We start from the raw sequence: 19,692 nt of genomic DNA, 5'->3' as shown, positions 1-19,692 counted from the left end.
TCAGGTTTAGCGGTGTAGGTTCAGGTTTAGCAGTGTAGCTGTGTGGTAGGTTCAGGTTTAGCAGGTTTAGTGTGTAGGTTCAGGTTTAGCGGTGTGGTAGGTTCAGGTTTAGCGGTGTTGTAGGTTCAGGTTTAGCAGTGTTGTAGGTTCAGGTTTAGCAGTGTGGTAGGTTCAGGTTTAGCAGTGTGGTACGTTCAGGTTTAGCAGTGTGGTACGTTCAGGTTTAGCAGTGTCAGGTTTAGCAGTGTGGTAGGTTCAGGTTTAGCAGTGTGGTACGTTCAGGTTTAGCAGTGTGGTACGTTCAGCAGTGTTAGCGTTCAGGTTTAGCAGTGTAGTACGTTCAGGTTTAGCAGTGTGGTACGTTCAGGTTTAGCAGTGTGGTAGGTTCAGGTTTAGCAGTGTGGTAGGTTCAGGTTTAGCAGTGTGGTTCAGGTTTAGCAGTGTCAGGTTTAGCAGTGTGGTACGTTCAGGTTTAGTGTCAGGTTTAGCAGTGTGGTAGGTTCAGGTTTAGCAGTGTGGTGTAGGTTCAGGTTTAGCAGTGTGGTAGGTTCAGGTTTAGCGGTGTGGTACGTTCAGGTTTAGCAGTGTGGTACGTTCAGGTTTAGCAGTGTGGTAGGTTCAGGTTTAGCAGGTGTGGTACGTTCAGGTTTAGCAGTGTGGTACGTTCAGGTTTAGCAGTGTGGTACGTTCAGGTTTAGCAGTGTAGCAGTGTGGTAGGTTCAGGTTTAGCAGTGTGGTAGGTTCAGGTTTAGCAGTGTGGTAGGTTCAGGTTTAGCAGTGTGGTAGGTTCAGGTTTAGCAGTGTGGTAGGTTCAGGTTTAGCAGTGTGGTAGGTTCAGGTTTAGCTTGTAGTAGGTTCAGGTTTAGCGGTGTGGTAGGTTCAGGTTTAGCAGTGTGGTAGGTTCAGGTTTAGCAGTGTGGTAGGTTCAGGTTTAGCAGTGTGGTAGGTTCAGGTTTAGCAGTGTGGTACGTTCAGGTTTAGCAGTGTTGTAGGTTCAGGTTTAGCAGTGTGGTACGGTTCAGGGTGTTAGCAGGTTTAGCAGTGTGGTAGGTTCGGGTTTAGCAGTGTGGTAGGTTCGGGTTTAGCAGTTCAGGTTTAGCAGTGTGGTAGGTTCAGGTTTAGCAGTGTGGTAGGTTCAGGTTTAGCGGTGTGGTAGGTTCAGGTTTAGCGGTGTGGTAGGTTCAGGTTTAGCAGTGTGGTAGGTTCAGGTTTAGCAGTGTTGTAGGTTCAGGTTTAGCAGGTGTGTAGTAGGTTCAGGTTTAGCAGTGTTGTAGGTTCAGGTTTAGCAGTGTTGTAGGTTCAGGTTTAGCAGTGTTGTAGGTTCAGGTTTAGCAGTGTGGTACGTTCAGGTTTAGCGGTGTGGTAGGTTCAGGTTTAGCGGTGTGGTAGGTTCAGGTTTAGCGGTGTGGTAGGTTCAGATTTAGCGGTGTGGTACTTCAGTTCAGGTTTAGCGGTGTGGTAGGTTCAGGTTTAGCGGTGTTGTAGGTTCAGGTTTAGCGGTGTGGTAGGTTCAGTTTAGCTGTGTGGTAGGTTCAGGTTTGGCAGTGTGGTACGTTCAGGTTTAGCAGTGTGGTACGTTCAGGTTTAGCAGTGTGGTACGTTCAGGTTTAGCAGTGTGGTAGGTTCAGGTTTAGCGTTCAGGTTTAGCAGTGTGGTAGGTTCAGGTTTAGCGGTGTGGTAGGTTCAGGTTTAGCGGTGTGGTAGGTTCAGGTTTAGCAGTGTGGTACGTTCAGGTTTAGCAGGTGTGGTAGGTTCAGGTTTAGCAGTGTGGTAGGTTCAGGTTTAGCAGTGTGGTAGGTTCAGGTTTAGCAGTGTGGTAGGTTCAGGTTTAGCAGTGTGGTAGGTTCAGGTTTAGCAGTGTGGTAGGTTCAGGTTTAGCAGTGTGGTAGGTTCAGGTTTAGCAGTGTGGTACGTTCAGGTTTAGCAGTGTGGTAGTTCAGGTTTAGCAGTGTGGTAGGTTCAGGTTTAGCGGTGTGGTAGGTTCAGGTTTAGCGGTGTGGTAGGTTCAGGTTTAGCAGTGTGGTACGTTCAGGTTTAGCAGTGTGGTAGGTTCAGGTTTAGCAGTGTGGTAGGTTCAGGTTTAGCAGTGTGGTAGGTTCAGGTTTAGCAGTGTGGTAGTCACGTTCAGGAGTGTAGTACGTTCAGGTTTAGCAGTGTGGTACATTCAGGTTTAGGAGTGTGGTAGGTTCAGGTTTAGCAGTGTGGTACGTTCAGGTTTAGCAGTGTGGTAGTTCAGGTTTAGCAGGTGTGGTAGGTTCAGGTTTAGCAGTGTGTGGTAGGTAGGTTCAGGTTTTTAGCAGTGTGGTAGGTTCAGGTTTAGCGGTGTGGTAGGTTCAGGTTTAGCGGTGTGGTAGGTTCAGGTTTAGCGGTGTGGTACGTTCAGGTTTAGCGGTGTGGTAGGTTCAGGTTTAGCGGTGTGGTAGGTTCAGGTTTAGCGGTGTGGTAGGTTCAGGTTTAGCGGTGTGGTAGGTTCAGGTTTAGCAGGTGTGGTAGGTTCAGGTTTAGCAGTGTGGTAGGTTCAGGTTTAGCAGTGTGGTAGGTTCAGGTTTAGTTTAGCAGTGTGGTACGTTCAGGTTTAGCTGTGTGGTAGGTTCAGGTTTAGCAGTGTGGTAGGTTCAGGTTTAGCAGTGTCAGGGTTTAGCAGGTGTGGTAGGTTCAGGTTTAGCAGTGTGGTAGGTTCAGGTTTAGCAGTGTGGTAGGTTCAGGTGTGGTAGGTTCAGGTTTAGCAGTGTGGTAGGTTCAGGTTTAGCAGTGTTGTAGGTTCAGGTTTAGCTGTGTGTGGTAGGTTCAGGTTTAGCAGTGTGGTAGGTTCAGGTTTAGCGGTGTGGTACGTTCAGGTTTAGCAGTGTGGTACGTTCAGGTTTAGCAGTGTGGTAGGTTCAGGTTTAGCAGTGTGGTACGTTCAGGTTTAGCAGTGTGGTAGGTTCAGGTTTAGCAGTGTGGTAGTGTTCAGGTTTAGCAGTGTGGTAGGTTCAGGTGTTAGCAGGTTTAGCAGTGTGGTAGGTTCAGGTTTAGCAGTGTTGTAGGTTCAGGTTTAGCAGTGTGGTAGGTTCAGGTTTAGCGGTGTGGTAGGTTCAGGTTTAGCGGTGTGGTAGGTTCAGGTTTAGCGGTGTGTAGGTTCAGGTTTAGCGGTGTGGTACGTTCAGGTTTAGCAGTGTGGTACGGTTCAGGTTTAGCAGTGTGGTAGGTTCAGGTTTAGCAGTGTGGTAGGTTCAGGTTTAGCAGTGTGGTAGGTTCAGGTTTAGCAGTGTTTAGCAGTGTGGTAGGTTCAGGTTTAGCGGTGTTGTAGGTTCAGGTTTAGCAGGTTTAGCAGTGTTGTAGGTTCAGGTTTAGCGGTGTGGTAGGTTCAGGTTTAGCGGTGTGGTAGGTTCAGGTTTAGCGGTGTGGTAGGTTCAGGTTTAGCAGTGTGGTACGTTCAGGTTTAGCAGTGTGGTAGCAGGTTTAGCAGTGTAGGTTCAGGTTTAGCAGTGTTCAGGTTTAGCAGGTTCAGGTTTAGCAGTGTGTGTAGGTTCAGGTTTAGCAGTGTGGTAGGTTCAGGTTTAGCAGTGTGTAGCGGTGTGGTACGTTCGGGTTTAGCGGTGTGGTAGGTTCAGGTTTAGCAGTGTGGTAGGTTCAGGTTTAGCAGTGTGGTAGGTTCAGGTTTAGCAGTGTGGTACGTTCAGGTTTAGCGGTGTGGGTTTAGCAGTGTTGTAGGTTCAGGTTTAGCAGTGTGGTAGGTTCAGGTTTAGCAGTGTGGTAGGTTCAGGTTTAGCAGTGTGGTAGGTTCAGGTTTAGCAGTGTGGTACGTTCAGGTTTAGCGGTGTGGTACGTTCAGGTTTAGCAGTGTGGTAGGTTCAGGTTTAGCAGTGTGGTACGTTCAGGTTTAGCAGTGTGGTACGTTCAGGTTCAGTGTAGTAGGTTCAGGTTTAGCAGTGTGGTACGTTCAGGTTTAGCAGGTGTGGTAGGTTCAGGTTTAGCAGTGTTGTAGGTTTAGCAGTGTTAGGTTCAGGTTTAGCAGTTTAGCAGGTGTGTGTAGGTTCAGGTTTAGCAGTGTGGTAGGTTCAGGTTTAGCAGTGTGTGGTAGGTTCAGGTTTAGCAGTGTGGTAGGTTCAGGTTTAGCAGTGTGGTAGGTTCAGGTTTAGCAGTGTGGTAGGTTCAGGTTTAGCAGTGTGGTAGGTTCAGGTTTAGCAGTGTGGTAGGTTCAGGTTTAGCAGTGTGGTAGGTTCAGGTTTAGCAGTGTGGTAGGTTCAGGTTTAGCAGTGTGGTAGGTTCAGGTTTAGCAGTGTTACGTTCAGGTTTAGTGTGTGGTAGGTTCAGGTTTAGCAGTGTGTAGGTTCAGGTTTAGCAGTGTGGTACAGGTTCAGCAGTGTGGTAGGTTCAGCAGTGTGGTAGGTTCAGGTTTAGCAGTGTGGTAGGTTCAGGTTTAGCAGTGTGGTAGGTTCAGGTTTAGCAGTGTTGTAGGTTCAGGTTTAGCGGTGTGGTAGGTTCAGGTTTAGCAGTGTGGTAGGTTCAGGTTTAGCAGTGTGGTACGTTCAGGTTTAGCAGTGTGGTACGTTCAGGTTTAGCGGTGTGGTAGGTTCAGGTTTAGCAGTGTGGTAGGTTCAGGTTTAGCAGTGTGGTAGGTTCAGGTTTAGCAGTGTTGTAGGTTCAGGTTTAGCAGTGTTGTAGGTTCAGGTTTAGCAGTGTGGTACGTTCAGGTTTAGCAGTGTGGTAGGTTCAGGTTTAGCACGTTGTTCAGGTTTAGCAGTGTGGTACGTTCAGGTTTAGCAGTGTGGTAGGTTCAGGTTTAGCAGTGTGGTACGTTCAGGTTTAGCAGTGTGGTACGTTCAGGTTTAGCAGTGTGGTACGTTCAGGTTTAGCAGTGTGTACGTAGGTTCAGGTTTAGCAGTGTGGTACGTTCAGGTTTAGCAGTGTGGTAGGTTCAGGTTTAGCAGTGTGGTAGGTTCAGGTTTAGCAGTGTGGTAGGTTCAGGTTTAGCAGTGTGGTAGGTTCAGGTTTAGCAGTGTAGTAGGTTCAGGTTTAGTGTGTACGTTCAGGTTTAGCAGTGTGGTAGGTTCAGGTTTAGCTGTGTGGTAGGTTCAGGTTTAGCGGTGTGGTAGGTTCAGGTTTAGCAGTGTGGTAGGTTCAGGTTTAGCAGTGTGGTAGGTTCAGGTTTAGCGGTGTGGTAGGTTCAGGTTTAGCAGTGTGGTAGGTTCAGGTTTAGCAGTGTGGTAGGTTCAGGTTTAGCAGTGTGGTACGTTCAGGTTTAGCAGTGTGGTAGGTTCAGGTTTAGCAGTGTGGTAGTTCAGGTTTAGCAGTGTGGTAGGTTCAGGTTTAGCAGTGTGGTAGGTTCAGGTTTAGCAGTGTGGTACGTTCAGGTTTAGCAGTGTGGTAGGTTCAGGTTTAGCAGTGTGGTACGTTCAGGTTTAGCAGGTGTGGTAGGTTCAGGTTTAGCAGTGTGGTAGCAGTTCAGGTTTAGCAGTGTGGTAGGTTCAGGTTTAGCAGTGTGGTAGGTTCAGGTTTAGCAGTGTGGTAGGTTCAGGTTTAGCAGTGTGGTAGGTTCAGGTTTAGCGGTGTGGTACGTTCAGGTTTAGCAGTGTGGTACGTTCAGGTTTAGCAGTGTGGTAGGTTCAGGTTTAGCAGTGTTGTAGGTTCAGGTTTAGCAGTGTGGTAGGTTCAGGTTTAGCAGTGTTGTAGGTTCAGGTTTAGCAGTGTTGTAGGTTCAGGTTTAGCAGTGTTTAGTTTTAGCGGTGTTTACGTTCAGGTTTAGCGGTGTGTAGGTAGGTGTCAGGGTTTAGCTGTGTGGTAGGTTCAGGTTTAGCGGTGTGGTAGGTTCAGGTTTAGCAGTGTGGTAGGTTCAGGTTTAGCAGTGTGGTACGTTCAGGTTTAGCGGTGTGGTACGTTCAGGTTTAGCGGTGTGGTACGTTCAGGTTTAGCAGTGTTGTAGGTTCAGGTTTAGCAGTGTGGTACGTTCAGGTTTAGCAGTGTGGTACGTTCAGGTTTAGCAGTGTGGTAGGTTCAGGTTTAGTAGCGTTCAGGTTTAGCAGTGTGGTAGGTTCAGGTTTAGCAGTGAGGTTCAGGTTTAGCAGTGTGGTACGTTCAGGTTTAGCAGTGTGGTACGTTCAGGTTTAGCAGTGTGGTACGTTCAGGTTTAGCAGTGTGGTACGTTCAGGTTTAGCAGTGTGGTAGGTTCAGGTTTAGCAGTGTGGTAGGTTCAGGTTTAGCAGTGTGGTAGGTTCAGGTTTAGCAGTGTGGTAGGTTCGGGTTTAGCAGTGTGGTACGTTCAGGTTTAGCAGTGTGGTACGTTCAGGTTTAGCAGTGTGGTAGGTTCAGGTTTAGCAGTGTGGTAGGTTCAGGTTTAGCAGTGTGGTAGGTTCAGGTTTAGCGGTGTGGTAGGTTCAGGTTTAGCAGTGTTGTAGGTTCAGGTTTAGCGGTGTGGTACGTTCAGGTTTAGCAGTGTTGTAGGTTCAGGTTTAGCAGTGTGGTAGGTTCAGGTTTAGCAGTGTTGTAGGTTCAGGTTTAGCAGTGTGGTAGGTTCAGGTTTAGCAGTGTTGTAGGTTCAGGTTTAGCGTGTGGTAGGTTCAGGTTTAGCAGTGTGGTAGGTTCAGGTTTAGCAGTGTGGTAGGTTCAGGTTTAGCAGTGTGGTACGTTCAGGTTTAGCAGTGTTGTAGGTTCAGGTTTAGCGGTGTGGTAGGTTCAGGTTTAGCGGTGTGGTAGGTTCAGGTTTAGCGGTGTGGTAGGTTCAGGTTTAGCGGTGTGTAGGTTCAGGTTTAGCGGTGTGGTACGTTCAGGTTTAGCAGTGTGGTAGGTTCAGGTTTAGCAGTGTGGTAGGTTTAGGTTTAGCAGTGTGGTACGTTCAGCAGTGTGGTACGTTCAGGTTTAGCAGTGTGGTACGTTCAGGTTTAGCAGTGTGGTAGGTTCAGGTTTAGCAGTGTGGTACGTTCAGGTTTAGCAGTGTGGTAGGTTTAGCAGTGTGGTACGTTCAGGTTTAGCAGTGTGGTAGGTTCAGGTTTAGCAGTGTGGTAGGTTCAGGTTTAGCAGGTGTGTGTAGGTTCAGGTTTAGCAGTGTGGTAGGTTCAGGTTTAGCAGTGTGGTAGGTTCAGGTTTAGCAGTGTGGTACGTAGGTTCAGGTTTAGCAGGTGTGTGTAGGTTCAGGTTTAGCAGTGTGGTAGGTTCAGGTTTAGCAGTGTGGTAGGTTCAGGTTTAGCAGTGTGGTAGGTTCAGGTTTAGCAGTGTGGTAGGTTCGGGTTTAGCAGTGTGGTAGGTTCAGGTTTAGCAGTGTGTGGTAGGTTCAGGTTTAGCAGTGTTGTAGGTTCAGGTTTAGCAGTGTGGTAGGTTCAGGTTTAGCAGTGTTGTAGGTTCAGGTTTAGCAGTGTGGTACGTTCAGGTTTAGCAGTGTGGTAGGTTCAGGTTTAGCAGTGTGGTAGGTTCAGGTTTAGCAGGTGTGTGTAGGTTCAGGTTTAGCAGTGTGGTACGTTCAGGTTTAGCAGTGTGGTAGGTTCGTCAGGTTTAGCAGTGTGGTAGGTTCAGGTTTAGCAGTGTTTAGGTTCAGGTTTAGCAGTGTGTACGTTCAGGTTTAGCAGTGTGGTACGTTCAGGTTTAGCAGTGTGGTAGGTTCAGGTTTAGCAGTGTGGTAGGTTCAGGTTTAGCAGTGTGGTAGGTTCAGGTTTAGCAGTGTGGTACGTTCAGGTTTAGCGGTGTGGTAGGTTCAGGTTTAGCAGTGTGGTAGGTTCAGGTTTAGCAGTGTGGTAGGTTCAGGTTTAGCAGTGTTGTAGGTTCAGGTTTAGCAGTGTTGTAGGTTCAGGTTTAGCAGTGTGGTAGGTTCAGGTTTAGCAGTGTGGTACGGTTCAGGTTTAGCAGTGTGGTAGGTTCAGGTTTAGCAGTGTGGTACGTTCAGGTTTAGCAGTGTGGTAGGTTCAGGTTTAGCGGTGTTGTAGTTTCAGGTTTAGCAATGTTGTACGTTCAGGTTTAGCAGTGTTGCAGGTTCAGGTTTAGTAGTGTTGCAGGCTCATGTTTAGCTGTGTGGTAGGTTCAGGTTTAGCAGGTTTAGCAGTGTTGTAGGTTCAGGTTTAGCAGTGTGGTAGGTTCAGGTTTAGCAGTGTGGTAGGTTCAGGTTTAGCAGTGTGGTACGTTCAGGTTTAGCAGTGTTTTCAGGTTTAGCAGTGTGGTAGGTTCAGGTTTAGCACGTGTGGTAGGTTCAGGTTTAGCAGTGTAGTAGTGTTCAGGTTTAGCAGTGTGGTACGTAGGTTCAGGTTTAGCAGTGTGGTAGGTTCAGGTTTAGCAGTGTTGTAGGTTCAGGTTTAGCAGTGTGGTAGGTTCAGGTTTAGCAGTGTTGTAGGTTCAGGTTTAGCAGTGTGGTACGTTTAGCAGTGTTGTAGGTTCAGGTTTAGCGGTGTGGTAGGTTCAGGTTTAGCGGTGTGGTAGGTTCGGTTTAGCAGGTTTAGCGGTGTGGTAGGTTCAGGTTTAGCAGTTACGTTCAGTAGCAGTTCAGGTTTAGCAGTGTCAGGTTTAGCAGTGTTGTAGGTTCAGGTTTAGCAGTGTGGTAGGTTCAGGTTTAGCGGTGTGGTAGGTTCAGGTTTAGCGGTGTGGTAGGTTCAGGTTTAGCGGTGTGGTACGTTCAGGTTTAGCGGTGTGGTACGTTCAGGTTTAGCTGTGTGGTAGGTTCAGGTTTAGCGGTGTTGTAGGTTCAGGTTTAGCAGTGTTGTAGGTTCAGGTTTAGCGGTGTTGTAGGTTCAGGTTTAGCAGTGTGGTAGGTTCAGGTTTAGCGGTGTGGTAGGTTCAGGTTTAGCGGTGTGGTAGGTTCAGGTTTAGCGGTGTGGTAGGTTCAGGTTTAGCGGTGTTAGGTTCAGGTTTAGCGGTGTGGTAGGTTCAGGTTTAGCGGTGTGGTAGGTTCAGGTTTAGCGGTGTGGTAGGTTCAGGTTTAGCAGTGTGGTACGTTCAGGTTTAGCGGTGTGTTCAGGTTTAGTTCAGGTTTAGCAGTGTTAGGTAGCGGTGTGGTAGGTTCAGGTTTAGCGGTGTGGTAGGTTCAGGTTTAGCAGTGTGTGTAGGTTCAGGTTTAGCGGTGTGGTAGGTTCAGGTTTAGCGGTGTGGTACGTTCAGGTTTAGCGGTGTGGTAGGTTCAGGTTTAGCAGTGTGGTACGTTCAGGTTTAGCAGTGTGGTACGTTCAGGTTTAGCAGTGTTGTAGGTTCAGGTTTAGCAGTGTGGTACGTTCAGGTTTAGCGGTGTGGTACGTTCAGGTTTAGCGGTGTGGTACGTTCAGGTTTAGCGGTGTTGTAGGTTCAGGTTTAGCGGTGTGGTAGGTTCAGGTTTAGCGGTGTGGTAGGTTCAGGTTTAGCAGTGTGTGGTACAGTTCAGGTTTAGCAGGTGTGTAGTAGGTTCAGGTTTAGCGGTGTGGTAGGTTCAGGTTTAGCGGTGTGGTAGGTTCAGGTTTAGCGGTGTGGTAGGTTCAGGTTTAGCGGTGTGGTAGGTTCAGGTTTAGCGGTGTGGTACGTTCAGGTTTAGCAGTGTGGTACGTTCAGGTTTAGCAGTGTGGTAGGTTCAGGTTTAGCGGTGTGGTAGGTTCAGGTTTAGCGGTGTGGTAGGTTCAGGTTTAGCGGTGTGGTACGTTCAGGTTTAGCGGTGTGGTACGTTCAGGTTTAGCAGTGTGGTAGGTTCAGGTTTAGCGGTGTGGTACGTTCAGGTTTAGCAGTGTGGTACGTTCAGGTTTAGCAGTGTGGTAGGTTCAGGTTTAGCGGTGTGGTAGGTTCAGGTTTAGCGGTGTGGTAGGTTCAGGTTTAGCGGTGTGGTAGGTTCAGGTTTAGCAGTGTGGTAGGTTCAGGTTTAGCGGTGTGGTAGGTTCAGGTTTAGCGGTGTGGTAGGTTCAGGTTTAGCGGTGTGGTAGGTTCAGGTTTAGCGGTGTGGTAGGTTCAGGTTTAGCGGTGTGGTAGGTTCAGGTTTAGCGGTGTGGTACGTTCAGGTTTAGCGGTGTGGTACGTTCAGGTTTAGCGGTGTGGTACGTTCAGGTTTAGCAGTGTGGTACGTTCAGGTTTAGCAGTGTGGTACGTTCAGGTTTAGCAGTGTGGTACGTTCAGGTTTAGCACGTTCAGGTTTAGCAGTGTGGTACGTTCAGGTTTAGCAGGTTTAGTGTGTGTACGTTCAGGTTTAGCGGTGTGGTAGGTTCAGGTTTAGCGGTGTGGTAGGTTCAGGTTTAGCGGTGTGGTAGGTTCAGGTTTAGCGGTGTGGTAGGTTCAGGTTTAGCGGTGTGGTAGGTTCAGGTTTAGCGGTGTGGTAGGTTCAGGTTTAGCGGTGTGGTAGGTTCAGGTTTAGCGGTGTGGTAGGTTCAGGTTTAGCGGTGTGGTAGGTTCAGGTTTAGCGCTGTGGTAGGTTCAGGTTTAGCGGTGTGGTAGGTTCCGGTTTAGCGGTGTGGTACGTTCCGGTTTAGCGGTGTGGTAGGTTCAGGTTTAGCGGTGTGGTAGGTTAAAGAGTAAGTATCAGGATTCCATAAAATAGTCCCCACGTGTTGCTGCTACTTTTACATTGTTAACATCCTGACATTTTTCAAGTCTGTTTCAAAGCTCTTTTTTGAAATGTGTTTTCTACTTCTCTGGGGTTTGAGATCTGTACTCTAAATCACTGCCTGTACCATATCTTCTGTTGCTATTTCTGTGTTACCTGTTTGACAATGTGGACAATAATCCTTACACTATCAGTGCTTTTTGTTTGTATTCTCTGAAGGTTTGGAGGAGAACGCACAGGCTGTGCTGCAGACCATGAGGCGCTATATTGGCTCTTTCTTTGGATGCCAGGAGTGCGGGCGGCACTTTGAGGAGATGGCAAAAGAGTCAATGGACCAGGTGACGACACACAATGAGGCTGTTCTGTGGCTGTGGAGGAAACACAATATGGTCAACAACAGGCTTGCAGGTATGCTGTGAGGGCATCACGTTGGGCATTCAGCATTCCTCTGCTCTTTATTGCATCCTTACTAATTGCAGGAGCAGTACACCTCGGCACTGGTTTTCTATTTTACCGACGATGCACACTATACACAGTATCTTACTAGTGTGCCTTTCACTTTGGATTATCATATCTGCAATTGCCATCTTATCTAGCTTCACACATGTTTTAAGAAATTTGGGTAATAGCTAATGGGTAACTTTATCAACCAGTTGCTGCTGGCAAGCTGGAGAATAATTTTATTGAAATATGCTTTAGCCTTTTAATCCTCATCAACAATGATGTCAATTATTTGTTTTCTTTGCTGGTTTTAGCCACATGAAGATATTTCCTGATTGTAACTTGTCTTTTTTTCCCATTTTGAGCATTAAACCAGCTACCTCTCAGAGATATTGATTGCCTCAGCTTGGCTATCGGGGTGAAATAAAATAAAGGTCATTGTTGGTGATGGCCAATTTGAAGCCCTGAAAATAATGTGCTAGCATCAGTGAGGTGGACAGTTATGGTCTTTTTAGCTGCATCAAGAAAGACAAACCCTTAAACAAGTGACACATGTTAAGCTGTAAATGTGTCGTTTGTGAATTAAGGTCCTTTTGTGGTGTAGTCCAGTTGTTGCGCCTTGCCATTGTCCCCAGAGTTGTACAACATTAGCATGTGAATATAATCAAGTTATTGCTTGATGGAGGGTCCAGCTCCCTTAGAACTGAGAGACGATGCGGAACACTCCTTCGGTCAAGAACTTCCAGCCTTCAGCCCTGAAAGAGCCTGCTGTTCCAGTTAAGGAATGCTCAGCATTGTCTTTTAGTATAGCTGTATAACTTTGAAAAGCACTACTCTGGCTAATTCAGCATAAGGGCTCTGGCAGTCTGCTGTTTATAATGGAGTTTTTTTTATTATTATTTTTTTTTCCTCTTCCCTAGTCGACCACTTTTACAAGTCTACAGTGTTAAAGAGTTAATCACATTAAGTGTCAATTAATGCCTTGTGTATATACAAGTAAGAGTTCTTTAAAATCGTTTCCTGGGATCACAGATACTAATTTCATACTGACTCCCAAACAGCTGATCTGTACATGAATCAGAAGTAGGGAACCATATTTGAATGGTTACATATCCCATTGTTGAGTAACACAGCCTTCTAATTGCCAGTGAGTGTGTGTCTTTTGACTGCCATACATTGAATAATCAAGCTAGTGTAATGAGGCGGATAATTGGTGCCCCTTCTCCCAGCACAAGGCCAAACATTAACAGTGATTGATAATGACAGCCACACAATGTGGGTCTAGTATGGAAGGTTTGGGGTGGCCTCCACTTACACAAACTCTCACAATCTCATGCAGATACACAGACACACGGCCAGCCTGGAGTAACAGCTGTTTGTGTTTGTGTGCAGGCTCCTTGCAAGTGACACTAAAGCATTACTTGGGGAGAGGTGGATCTAGGCACTAAAAGCAGGTTAACATTTTTCGAGAGAGAGGGGGAGTTGGGTTTCCTTTGGCGCACTAGCCAAACTAGTCACTGTTGCCCTTTTATTTTTTTGCTGGCTCTGCCAGCCAGAAGATATAGTTGAGGCAGGCATGCATATTTACTTCCACTGAACTATAGAACACTTGTCAGATTGTGATGAAAATTGCTTTAGCTGAAGTCATTTATTGTATCAATTTTGTAGGAGCTCTCAGTGAGGACCCACAGTTCCCCAAGACCCAGTGGCCGACCCCCGATCTGTGTCCTGCCTGCCATGAGGAGGTTGAGGGTCTGCATGCCTGGAACGAAAAAGAGGTGTTGGCCTTCCTCAAGTGGCACTATGGGGCCTCCAACATCTCCCCTAAATACACTGCAGGACCTGAGGAGGGTACAGCAGGGGGCCAGGGAGACAAAGAACCCTCTGAGCAGAAGCCTGGATCGGAAGACCCCAAGTACGGGGCCCACTCCCCCAAATCTCCCTTCCTGGAGAAGCTCCAGGGCAAAGAGAGGCAGGAGGAGGGCATGGGTTTGCACAAGGAGGCAAAGCCAGGGATGTCCTTCAAGGTCCTGGGTTTCTCCAGCACAGACTTGAGTCTCTGCGTGCTGATGTACGTCTCCTCCTGTCTCTTCCTCATGATCATGTTCTTCTTCTTCCGCATGCGCTCCAAGAGGTGGAAAGTGAGACACAACCGTTTCAGCATATAGCAAATGAGGGTTGAGGAAGACACTAGCTACACACAACATCCTTGTATACCATCCCGTGAACCTGGTTGACTGAAGGAAACTCCTTCTGATTTTAAAGGTGGTAAAGGCGAGATTGTGGTTGCCAACTTAATACAGAAAGGTTTCATCACCATTTGGAATAAAACGCCAGCTGTTGAAGGTGATCTCTTGATTTTGTAAAGTATTTGAGAGTTGTAACCCCCCTCTCCACCAACACCACCACACTTTCTCACATACTGTTCTGTGAGAAAAATATCCCTGAGGTTAGATTCCTAAAAATGCTTGTATAGATCACCAACCTATGTTCTGGAATATGCAGTTTTGGCCAGTTAAGGTTTTTGTAATGTCTGACGAAGTTGATGTGTTGCCTAATCTAGGTTTCTCATTTCACAATAAACAAAAATCGCCTTAAATGCACAATGGAAGCGCTTCAATCCATAGAACTAATTTAGCCCCATATCCCATATCCTTTGCATCTCTGTTGCTGTTCTAAACTCCCTGGATACGCGCTCTTTATTTTTGAGAGGAAGCCAGTTTCATGAATACATCACAGACTAAAATAGGAGGTGGAGTTTCTGGAAAGTCCGGGGGGAGGACACAACTAACAAGTAAACAAGAAACTTCTTGCAGTAGTCAAAGCAGCCAAACATTTCTTGCTCTGGAACAACAGAATTCATGTTACAGAAAATAAATGGAATGCCATCATGCCATGCTTTGATCATTGGAGAACCTGGAAGCCAACATCCTGAAATAGTAAAGGGAATTATTGAATCTTTAACCGTAATATTTCAATATGTACTTACATGCCTGTTTGGAAGTTTAAAAATGTATTTGAGAGGCAAAATATTTTCTTATCTAAAAGAATGTGTTTTCTAACATGGGAAGGTAGTGTATGTGTTTTATTTTATTTTATTTTTTATCTGTGATGTACCAAATAATTTTAAGCAGTGATTTAGTCGGAAATTAAAGGGAAAACTATGAACAGGATACAAGAGAAAATCTTGTGTTACATGCATGCCATGCATGCTTGAGATTCTTATGAAGTATTTTTTAAGTCGTGGTAAACTCTAACTTGAAGGTTGCCAAACTTTTATTATAGATTGCTGCCTAGCTGCCTGAAACTGTATATCACGCAACTGACTTGTGTGTGTCTTTATAGAGAAGTATCGTTTGATTAGAGAATAAAAAGAAGGTTATGGGACACCAGTGAGGTACATTTTGAAAAATTTATTTTGCTTTACAGAAGGTGTGCGTTCAGTTTGCAGTCTGTTTTGAACTAATGTTCAAGATCCTGCTCTGTTTCCAGTATAACAGCTGACCTCACTGTTGGGAATACTGCTTTATTAATCAGGGAGTCTGGGTGACATGGAGAGAGCAGTCCATGTAGTCTTTCAAAACCTGACACTGAAAAATCTTTCATTCTAAATGCTGACAGCTGTTTCTGGATGCATGCTTCAGTGTACTGCTAGTTGTATGGTCTTGGAGCTGTAGAATATGAAGGAGCATTGTGTTTGTTGCAGCCATTAACAAGGCTATCGTAGTAGTGATTTTTGGGATGTAGAAGAGTAAATATTCCTGGCCAATGCCTTCTATTGCATATAAAAACAGCAGTAGTAAAATCTTCCATACATTTGAGCGTATTTCAATGTGAATGAAACACTATGTTCAGTAACATCTCTGTTGGAGGCTGAGGCAGCATTATTTATTTATTTAATTTTTCAATACAAAAAGGGAATGTCCATACGTTTATAATGGATGTAAAAAGCTCAGTGGTAGTCCAGGCTTGAGGCCTTCACATCCAGCTTATATCCGGCAGCCAGGAATCTCCAGCTTAGTTATTTGCCTACTGTGCCTCCCAGCTGTAAAAGAGGGTATCAAGACAACATGATCAGTAGTATTATAAACGTTTTGTGCACCTACAGAAATAAATAGTTGTTTTCTTGCCTTGAAAGGGAATGGTAGTGGTCACATTGGTGTAATGTGCAACGAGCCCTGTAGTCAATTTTAAGTTTTTATTTATTTTGTGAAGTGATAGTATTTACAATAAATTAAAATACCTACCATTTACAATTTGACACAAACCTAGCATTGTGTTTTTGTCACCTCTTTTTGTACGAAATTGATGTATGTTACTGTTATGATTTGTTTTCAGAATTAAAACTACATGCATTACCTCTGTCTCATACTAATTTTGTTAAAAACCATTACAAGCTGGTTTGATGGCACATGTATAAACGGCACCTAATATATAAAACATCTTGCTGAGATTTGTTGGATTTTAAATTGGTTTTCAATGTAAATACAATGTGTGCAGATGTAAAACAATGGAATAGGCCATTCCTGTAGTGATTCTGTAGTGACCTGGGTTACATTTCAAGCACAGACTTGTTTTCAAGGTTTACCTCTGCAAAGATACAACTCTTGTAATGAGCCGCGCATCACTGTGGGTTTGAAAAGAAAACTGTCCTGATTCACCACTGTAACCCCTGTGCAACAACACTCCAGTAGACAAACCCAATAAATGGACTGTCTTTGCTGTCATCAGTAATAGTCGGCATCTCTTGTTCCAACGTCCTTCGTTTTATGCGACCAGCTGGATGGTCAACATGCCCTTAGCATGCAGTATCCGTGGCACAGCTTTGGGTAAACTGACTCTCTTCTGGGTGGCACTTTGTCTCTGGAGCAGCTGTCCTGGTGTTAATGATCATGGTAAGGTTAAACAAATGCAATGTGTTTTCAAGCCTTACTATCAGGTAGTCTTTCCCATCCTTGTTCACCTGGAGTGAAATGTTTACCACTTTAATGCCTTCTTTCCAATCATAAAGCAACCAGATGTTTAGCATATTGAATGACGTGTTATGTGGCCAGTGTCCTCAAAGTGAAATGACCTAGGAACGGTAACTACATGAAAGTAAGACTAATCAACTTGTGATAATCTAGAACACCAGTTGGAAAAGCACAGACTTAAAACATTGTTTTGTTTTTTTTCAGCCCTACTTATTGAACTGCACATTTTGGCTGTTGGTGTACAATGCCACATTTATACAGTTTTAATGTTGAAACGGACAGAACGGTGCAACTAGCATAATCACTAGGTCAAAATATAATTGGTTACAAAAATAGCTTGGAATTAAAACCGAAGATGAATAAGTTTCGCAACACGAGTTGCCATGACAGTACCTGATACTGAAGAGGCAATAAACCTGGAATCTGAGTAGAAGAACCAGGCTTTTAAGATCCCCATCTTCAAGTTCTCCATGAATTAAACAGCAAAACGATCCTTGAAAGCATTGTTTGCATGTAAGAAGCCAGTAGCCAGGCTGACATAAATATTCATTACCTTGCTTTTCAAAGCCACTCTAAAGAATGGTAAAGGAAAAGCAGGCATGTTTTCTTTTACCATTGTGCCATTGAGATGAATGAACTGTATGAGACCTGAAAGCGAACATGCCCTGCACTCCAGTGGAGTGGAAAAGATGCTCAAGTGCCACTTAGCTGTAAAGAGACATTTGTCAATGTTTTAGCCTTCGTTTCCAAAATCGTCTCTAAGCCAGGCCCTGGTGTCCCAGGAAGCATGTGGGTGTTAATAATGTTGATTTTGATGCACCGCTTTTAACCTGATTAAAATCGGTCACAAAAGTGTGTCCCAGATGTGTCTCTTCACACATCTCTTGTAGTGGATTCCATTTGGGAAGGAGGAAGAGGGGCTGAGCTGATGTGAGTGTTAGCCAGTGGTTCAAGCTTAGAAGCAAGGACTACATTAAGGGTGTATTAACATTTCCATTGTATATACCTTCAGTGCAGCTCCCATTGCTATTGGTTTTAGTTCAGGTTTTTTTTTTTTTTTTTGTTACTTTCTATTAGGTTTTCCTAACGTCTCCAAAAGTACAAGAGCAGCCCTGTTTCCCAGTTCTACTGTATATACTGGAGTCCCCCTGTATTCTTTGGGAGGCATAGTGCAGAATAAGTGCAACAAAACAAGGTGTATTATCAGAGGTCTACACCAAATGCATCATGTCAGTTTTTATTGAAGTTACAGTAACTCTGAAAAGTATTATACATTTTAAATGTGTATTTTATTTAAAATATGCTAGTAAGTGAACACTGCAAACGAACTGCACTTATGCACATATCTGCATGTCCAAGTCTGATCACAGGCATTTTTAAACCACAAAAGCAAGGCGTTCTCGTGGTATGGAGCAAAAGGAAACACTGGTGACTTGCATCCACTGTTTGCAGAAAGTGTTAACAGGAATGTTGAAATCTGCAGCAACGTCATTTTCTTATACAGTGGTGCATTATCCACCGCTTTCAACACTTCCAACTTGGTCTGCAAGGATAGTGTTCATTACGTAAGCACTATGGCAAGTCAAAAATGCAAAGCTTCAAAATAATTTGCACTAACATTCATGTTAAGTGAATTTGTATTATAAGGAGCAATTTACATTAAGCCACTCCAAAATTCTTCAGGACCTTGTAGGAAATTTGTCTAATTGGAGTTCGTTTCAACAACAATTTACTTTAGCTTAATAAATAGTAAGGATTCAAAATAAAGCATTATTGTACTTTGAACAGTGAGAATGCATTGTAAACGCAGGGGGGGGGGGGGAGTGTTTGAAGTGTAAATCTTTAGACTACATGCCATTAAAAACTGTGTAACTACCATATAATAACCTGGCAATTACTCATGGCTTCTAGTCTTACACGGTAACTACAGTCTTATGGTAGCCAGGTAACAGCATGGGATGGCCCAGTTTCATTTAATGACACTTATCGCACCAGTAGATAACATATAATAGCAGAAACCATTGGTAGTTATATAGTTATTACCATGTTACATGTTTTTGTCTTGTAAAGTGCTAACAAACTCGTATTAAACACAAAGTAAAAAGTAAAGGTCATCTACCATGTAGTGGTTTTAGAAGAAGAGTTTAGTTAAAATAATATTAATAATTAGCATATAATAATCTGATATACTGTTAACAATATACCATGCACAATAAACCAAAATAATTAACAAAAATCGTATTATTAATAATAATAATAATAATAATAATAATAATAATAATAATAATAATGCAACGTGATGTAGATTATCTTGAAGCATTTTCTCCTCTGAGTTGTTGTTTGTGCTCTTAAGCTCCTTTTATGCTGAGCTGGGTTTTGGAATCCTAGTTATCTCATTCCTTCCAGACTCCACAGTTTGTCTTTATAATCTTCCATAAAGAGATCAGACTGGCTTGCTGGCGGAGGATTATAGCTAACAGCCATGGCTCTGGGACGAGCAGACCCCTTAAGAAGAATCTATTGTTTGTGTTCTTGTGTCAGGCTGCTGCTTTTTAAAATCTAAACTGGGGCAGAATTTAGTGATTCATTTGCCAAGACTGCCGACTATTATTGCAACCAGATGTTGAGGAACAGACGTGCTAAAATGTACAAATGATTTAAATGTATTCTCTTCGTAACACTTATGATGTTATGAAAAGGTTCTGGAAAGGAACAACTTAATAAATATATATATATAGATCTTATATATATATATATATATATATATATATATATATATATATATATATATATATATATATATATATATTTGTGGGGGTCAGGTTCAAAAATTGACAAATTTTATATATATATTAATGGTATGTCCAAAAATTTTAGAATCTAATATAATTAAATATGTAGGAGAGACGGGTACAACATTATATAAACGCATACAGAATCACTTATCAAACATAAGAAACAGAAAAGTAAATTAACCAGAGGTTCAGCACTTTGCAAAGAACAAGCATAACATAAATGACATGGAATTTGTAGTTTTATAAAAAAAAAAAAGGACTATGACCAGTATAGAAGACTAAAAGAAAATTAAATAGATAACTAAACTCTGTATCATGATACCTGAAGGTTTAAATAGAAAGGAACAGCAGATCATTACATCATCAACTGCAGTATGTGGTGACATCACAATAACATTAATAGATTTAAATAGAAATATATGAGTTATTTTGTCATGACATCCAAAGCCTATAAGTGCCTCTACTGTTTGTTTTCAAACACACTTTCCCTTGACAAAGGTATGTAAACATATCGAGACGTTGGAAAGTTGACTCTTTTGATCAAAGACTTGGTTATTGAAAAATCTTATATACATATATTATAAACAAGCACTAGCCCTACAGTTCTACATCCGCATAAAAACCATTTGAAAGACCATAGATATAAAAATAAGTCAAACCTAACTCATCACGGCCGTGATCAGACAGTAATCCAAAAAAAGGACAACAAAGTGCAAATATATAGTCTAGCTAAGTGCATGTTTATTTCTTTTTTTTTTCTAATTATAAACGAGTCAATAGTTATCAAATGTATCTTTGACAAAAATGGCAGACAGGAAGCACCAATTAGCTTTGCATCACGAATACTCGTCTCAACTGAAAGAAACTATGCCCAGATTGACAAAGAGGTCCGTGGTGTCATTTTCACTGCAAAGAAATGTCACCAATATCTTCTGGGATGCTGCTGCTGGGAATGTTGCACCTTGCCAAGCCCATGCCTCAGGTCCTGTTGAAATGGAGCTTGTTGCTAGGGGTCTACGACTATGAACTG

General features: G+C 43.7%; 1 protein-coding gene across 1 annotated transcript in view; it reads left to right on the top strand.

Moving 5' to 3' along the window:
- Positions 1-15,543, top strand: part of LOC121307081 (sulfhydryl oxidase 2-like) — a 42,697-nt gene extending 27,154 nt beyond the window's left edge. Inside the window, exons 11-12 of the mRNA XM_041239195.1 lie at positions 10,673-10,861; positions 12,563-15,543. Of these exons, the coding sequence (XP_041095129.1) occupies positions 10,673-10,861; positions 12,563-13,062 (689 nt within the window). The 3' untranslated portion in view covers positions 13,063-15,543. The remainder of the gene's footprint in view (positions 1-10,672; positions 10,862-12,562) is intronic.
- The last annotated feature ends 4,149 nt before the right edge of the window (positions 15,544-19,692 follow it).

The sequence above is a fragment of the Polyodon spathula genome, chromosome 52 (assembly GCF_017654505.1).
Source record: "Polyodon spathula isolate WHYD16114869_AA chromosome 52, ASM1765450v1, whole genome shotgun sequence".
NCBI classification, from domain to species: domain Eukaryota; kingdom Metazoa; phylum Chordata; class Actinopteri; order Acipenseriformes; family Polyodontidae; genus Polyodon; species Polyodon spathula.
Note: the sequence above shows the minus strand (reverse complement) of the source record. Positions and strands in the feature narration are given on the sequence as shown.